The sequence below is a fragment of the Durio zibethinus genome, chromosome 7 (genome assembly GCF_047325235.1).
Source record: "Durio zibethinus cultivar Kanyao isolate XHJ-2024 chromosome 7, ASM4732523v1, whole genome shotgun sequence".
Classification (NCBI taxonomy): Eukaryota; Viridiplantae; Streptophyta; class Magnoliopsida; order Malvales; family Malvaceae; genus Durio; species Durio zibethinus.
Window position 1 is genome coordinate 26,695,499 of NC_143168.1, and position 6,242 is coordinate 26,701,740.

At 25.3% G+C, this 6,242-nt stretch overlaps 1 protein-coding gene across 3 annotated transcripts; it reads right to left on the minus strand.

Annotated features, from left to right (window-relative positions):
• Positions 1-2,294: 2,294 nt before the first annotated feature.
• On the minus strand, positions 2,295-4,153 carry LOC111277910 (uncharacterized). 3 transcript variants are annotated; one of them, XM_089764391.1, is made up of 2 exons: positions 3,336-4,147; positions 2,295-3,221 (listed from the first exon to the last, which is right to left on the minus strand). In XM_089764391.1, the coding sequence occupies exons 1-2, from the start codon at positions 3,976-3,978 to the stop codon at positions 2,704-2,706; spliced, it is 1,161 nt and encodes a 386-aa protein (XP_089620517.1). In that variant the 5' UTR covers positions 3,979-4,147; the 3' UTR covers positions 2,295-2,703. The 3 variants fall into 3 exon arrangements, with proteins under 3 accessions (XP_089620517.1, XP_089620516.1, XP_089620518.1); XM_089764390.1 differs by having other exon boundaries at positions 3,294-4,147; XM_089764392.1 differs by having other exon boundaries at positions 2,815-2,952; positions 3,072-4,153.
• Positions 4,154-6,242: the final 2,089 nt, after the last annotated feature.

The following is a 6,242-nucleotide window of genomic DNA, read 5'->3' on the forward strand; positions in this document are numbered from 1 at the left end:
TATATTAAAATAATTATTTTTAAAGAATTTAAAAAAATCCAATTCACTTTCTTTTTTATCACCATCACTCCCTCTATTAATAAAATTTTAATAATAATTTTTCGTACTATAAATAATATATTTTATTATTGTGATAATTAAATTTATTTAATATAATATTATTATTTTAATAAAATTAATATTTTAAATCTTTACTTAATTTTTTTGATTTAAAATATATTATTTTTATATTTTATTGACTAATGTCCTTATATTACTGTTTTAATAATAACTATAAATAAACGATATTTTTATTATAATTTAATAATAGATACTTTTAATTTAAAATATAATAATTTTAATAGTAAAATATTTTTACTATTTTAATAATAAATATTACTAATTTTAATATTATTATATTAATAAAATAATATTTAAAGAATACAAATACCATTGTAAATATTTTAAAATATTTATATAAATAATAAATACTTTTTTAAATTGTTTAATATTAATACAATATTTTTAATATTAAATATTATAATTAAAATATAACCTTTTAATAATAATATTTTATATAATAAGCAATTTAGTTATATTTTAATAGAAAATAAATTTTAATATTTAAATAGTTATGTCAATATTATTTAAAAATAAATTTTTTAGAAAATAACAAAAAATAAAAAATATTTTTTATTAACTCATCTAAATAATAGAATATCTCTATTTTTCCAAAAAAATGGAAACAATTTCCAAAAAATATTTTCTAAAAACCAATTTTTACAAAACAAACAAAATATAATATTTTGGTCCTCATTTTTTATGGCTCATTATCATTGTGAATTTATAATGAGTTGATCACAAACATCTATGAAATTTAATATAATAAATTATTTTACTATTTATGTTACCTATTAAAATATAGTAGGATAATATTAAAGTTGTTAATTTTGTTTCATTTCTAATTGTACAAAGCAGTATACTTCGATTATGTCAAAATACAACATATTTAAGTGTGAATTTTGTTAAATTTTTTAGATTTTTTTTTTAATTTTTCATAATCTTTTAATTGTTTATAATTTTAAATAATATTTTAGATTTTTTTGTAATTTATTATAATTTTTTAAATTATTTAAGAATTTTTGAAAAAAATTTTAAATTTTTAGATTTTTTATAGATTTATTTTAAATTCTTTTTGAAATTATTTTTTAATATTAACATTGTAATTAATGATGTAATGTTGATTAATTTTTTTTATACGTATTAATTAGTTAACTTACAGTAACAACGTTAATTTAACAAATTAAAATAGAGAAAAAGAATGAAAGTAAAGTATTAAATTGATAATTTTATTTTTTATAAAAAAAAAACAAAGTAAATAGGAGAAGGGCAAAATGTGTATTTTAAACAGCTGTGGTCATGTAGAAGCCTCGATTTGAGTGTCAGTGTAAGTGTGTGACAGACTTTCATAAAGTCAAGGTCTTCTTTTTATTTATCTGAACTTTAATAAAGTCTTTGAAAAGTAAGGAATCATGATATTTTAAAACAAAGAAATAAAAGAGTAAAGCATTTTAAAAAACCTCGATCGATTAAAATTTAGAGCGTGTTTGGTTGTCGAAATTTTGAATTTAAAACAAACATGTTATTTTTGAGAATTATGATATTTTAGATATTTGTATTAGTTTAAATTCATTTATTTGATTTGAAAGAATTAATATATATTAATTTTTATATAATTATCATAATATTTTTTATTTATATGAAAATTTTTTATTTTATTTTATTATTAATAAATATTTAAAATGATAAATGATATTTTTAGTAAAAAAAATAAATATTTTAATTATTTATTTTATTTATAAAAATATTATTAATTAATATATTTTTTTATTATTTACGTATTGATTGATAATATTTTATAAATAAAATAAACCAAAGTTATTAGAATAAAGTAAACCAATGTTCTTAGAATAAAGCAAGTTTTTTATTCACGTACAGGCAACCTTTTCATAGAGGCCAGCATCTCCTTAGACATAAGGCTCCAGGAAATCGAAAATCAAATCCATTTGGACGGTAAAAATCCGATTGGTTCAGATCAAGATCTTATTATATTCGCTTTAATATAAAATAGTTTGTTGGATTCGTTTGGTTAGTAAAGCAAAAAAATGAAACTTTTTTAAAATAAATTGTAATTTTTTATTTTTTTATTTTTATGAATAAATAAAAATTTAAGAGCAAAAATAATATTTCAAAAATTAAAAGGTTGGAACTGAGATGGATGGAGCACGAATGTTAAATGGGTGAACAAATAAAAATAAAAAATGAATAATAAAAAACTTCATTTATCATGATTTATGTATGATATTATCTCACGAACAAACTGTTACTGAAAAAAATTTAAAAGATCTTGGTGCTCTTGGTCTTCAACATGGCTCCGCCATGGAATTTATCACTTTTATGACAAGGATTTAAATTGGTAATCAATGGAAAAATCCACATGATTCATAATCGAAAAGCGTTAGAAATATTAAAAAGAGATTACTTAGAGGCTTTATACAAAGCTCTTCTATGAATTTGATTCCACAAAACAAAGAAATTAAGCAATCAGCTAGTTAAATACTCATATAGTACTAATTTGCAATGATCATGCACGGTCCAAGCTCCAAAATGATTGAAAGAGCAATCCTAGAAACCACCTTGCACTGCAATGAATCATGCAATTGACTAATCCGTCGCACGGGCACAACCGATGTGAGTTACGGTGTCGCATATTGGACAAAAGTAAAACCATTGCTCTGGGTTTCTTTCCTTTTTACAAACTACACAGTAACTTTTGTCCCAGTAATTATGGTCAACAGCATCGTAGGTAAGTCTAAGAGTATGCTTATCGTGTTTACTAGAAGCAGTGCGTGGTAATGAAACGCAACCGACGTGCAAATTGAAGTTGCAATCATAGCATCTGTAGCTAATGGACTTGCCAAATTCACCGCAGCCACAACATCCAAACTCATAGTTAAGAGAAGGAGGCATGATAATAAGATTAAGGGGATGTGCGTGCGATTCATGGTTAACAACAATTGGCAGGAATTTACCTTTCATGTTGGTTTGAAAGAGGCAATCGTGACAATCCGGGGAGAAGCCTTTCTTTTCTTCACATATGTTGCACTTATATCTCTCTGAAAATCGATACTCCTTGGGTTCCCTTGCTTTAAGATAATCAGGGCAGTTTTGCCGAACACGATCTAAATCAGGAAATTCAGCGCAGGCTTTATCAAAGATGTTATCATCACAATCAAGACATTGATAAAAGGAACCTGAAATTTCTTTTTGACAGCATTTGCAGTTGAGTGCTCCACCTTCATTCTTTGGCTTATAGATCAACGCGTGCAAGTGTCGGTGATGTGTTCTTTCTGTTACTCTTTTGGCAGTTCTTAGAGATGGAGTTTTCACGAGGTTACCTTTTGGGATATTGACATTCTCAATCTTTGGTTGGAAGGCTACCGGTTGAGGTAAAGAAGGACGTACACGTAGATGTTGAGAAACAAATTCTTCCACACGAAACTCGTTGGTGTCAACCGTGATCTTACGACCTCGCTGTCCTACATCATAATCATCGATCTCATCCGGGGGTTGACACTGAATCAACATCAACTCAGCGCCTTGAGAATTTGCCAGCTGCTTCAATTGATCGAGATGGGAGTGATTAGTGAGGGGCGAGTTGATGATAACCCTGAGCTTCGAAGTACTGAGCTGAACTGAAGCAATCTGTTGCAAAATTTTGAAAGACGAGTCGCTAAGGTTGTTTTGGGATGCAGACTGCAGGGGTTGGAGAGAAGAGGATGGAAGGGAGTCCTGAAGAACTGGGGCGAGATCATCTTGGTCAAAGAGGGGGTACTTCAGGTAATTGGCTAGTTGGGTGGCTACTTTGCTTCTTCCAGGGCGTGAGCTCGGTTTTCCTCTCACTACTATGATCATCGGACGACTCGGTTCCTCCTGCATGTCAAGTCCTGGCTCTGTGTCTCTCTGTCTGTCTAATTCGCTTTGAATGTCGGATTCACACGATCATAGCAGCAGTATCGGAAAGCTGTTCCTACAGTTTACTTGTTTTTTTTAATCAGTATAATTCAAAACTAGTACATTAATCTCGCCTCAAATTTGTTAATTTTGCTAAACCAGTAGGTCTTGTAGTTATTTATCCCTTAGTTATTTAGATTTAAAAAAAAAAAAAAAACTCATTTAAAAATCATTTTAAATCTAAAAATTAATATATTCAAATATTCATATGAAATAATATTTTATTATAATAAATTATTTTTATTTTTTAAAATATACGAAAACTATTAATAATTAAAAAATTTTTAGATACAACATATATATAAATGACCTATAATTATAAGTATATATATATATATATACACGTAACAAAATAAATATATTAAGCATAATTTGACATATAATAATAAAAAAAAATTTTGTTCGAAAAAAAAAGAAAATGATCTCAATGGGATTTTTCAATTGAATTTTATTTATTATAATATTCATAAATATATTAAATTTAAATTTATAATGATGATATATTTATTAATTTTAAATTAAAATTATTTATAATAACTAAACTTAACTTAAAAGTTATAATAGTTGAATAAAAATAAATTTTGTTGTTATATATCTAATAAATATATAAAATAAAAAATAATATGTTTAAATATAATAAATTTAGATTTAAGAAATAATTTTATAATTATTTAAATTATGTTAATAGTGTTAATAAATGACATTAATTATTTAAATTGTTTATTTTTTAAATAAATAAATTAATATTAAATTATGCTAAAACTGAAATTTTTCGATAAAATTTATTTATTTTATTGTATCAAGTACTTGCGCATAAAACTCTCCTTAACATTTTTATCCATTTGCTCCGAGGCCGGCCAATAAATTGCAAACAACCAATAATAATTAATGTTGACCAAGATTCCTTACCAAAAAAGAAAATGTTGAACAGCGATTCTTTTAATGTTGGAAACAAGCCATAATTCAGAGTTTTCCCAGCAAGTTGCAAACAGATGGCAAGTATAACTGTGGGTTCACCGTCAACGATCTTTTCATTTTTAAATGCACATGCAATTGTCACATGCCCACCGAGACCGATCCCCGTTTCACAATTCTGCATCAGCCCTGTAACGTTAATATCTTCTTTATAGCGTCAATTGCCACATGCCCACTGAGACCGACCCCCGTTTCACAATTCTGCATCAGCCTTGTAACGTCAATATCTCTTTTATTGCGACAACACGGCAGTAGGTAGAGCACTTAATAAATAAATAAATAAAATACATAAATATTTATTAAAAAATTATTTTAAAATAATCATATTAATTCTTTTAATAAATTTTATAAATATATATTACGATTAAGGTCGAAATAAAAATATTTTTTAGATTTAAAATATGATATTTAATTATTTTAAAATTTATTTAATTATTTTTTATTTCGTTATTTCTTTTGTTTCGTTTTATATGCTTTTTTTTCATCTCAATTTATATTCTCTTTTTAAAAATTTATTCTCCCTCTAAAACTAAACAAATTCTCTCTAACAATATGATTTAGTTTTGTTTGATTTTAGATAATTAATTGGCAAGTATAACTGTGGGTTCACCGTCAACGATCTTTTCTTTTTTAAATGCACATGCAATTGTCACATGCCCACTGAGACCGACCCCGTTTCACAATTCTGCATCAGCCTTGTAACGTCAATATCTCTTTTATTGCCACAACATATAGTAGGTAGAACCCTTAATAAATAAATAAATAAATAAAACACATAAATATTTATTAAAAAATTATTTTAAAATAATCATATTAATTTTTTTAATAAATTTTATAAATATATATTACGATTAAGGTCGAAATAAAAATATTTTTAAAATTTAAAATATAATATTTAATTATTTTAAATTTTATTTAATTATTTTTCATTTAATTATTTTTTTTGTTTCGTTTTATTTACTTTTTTTTTTTTCATCTCAATTTATATTCTCTTTTTAAAAATTTATTCTCCCTCTAAAACCAAACAAATTCTCTCTAACAGTACGATTTAGTTTTGTTTGATTTTAGATAATTAGTTGGCAAGTATAACTGTGGGTTCACCGTCAACGATCTTTTCTTTTTTAAATGCACATGCAATTGTCACATGCCCACCGAGATCGACCCCCGTTTCACAATTCTGCATCAGTCCTGTAACGTCAATATCTCCTTTATAG

Coding starts and splice junctions, on each gene's coding strand:
- LOC111277910 (XM_089764390.1), bottom strand. CDS start 3,978: ATGCAGGAGGAACCGAGTCGTCCGATGATCATAGTAGTGAGAGGAAAA. Junction 3,222..3,293: donor CTGTCAAAAAGAAATTTCAG/GTTCCTTTTATC, acceptor TTCCTGATTTAG/ATCGTGTTCGGCAAAACTGC.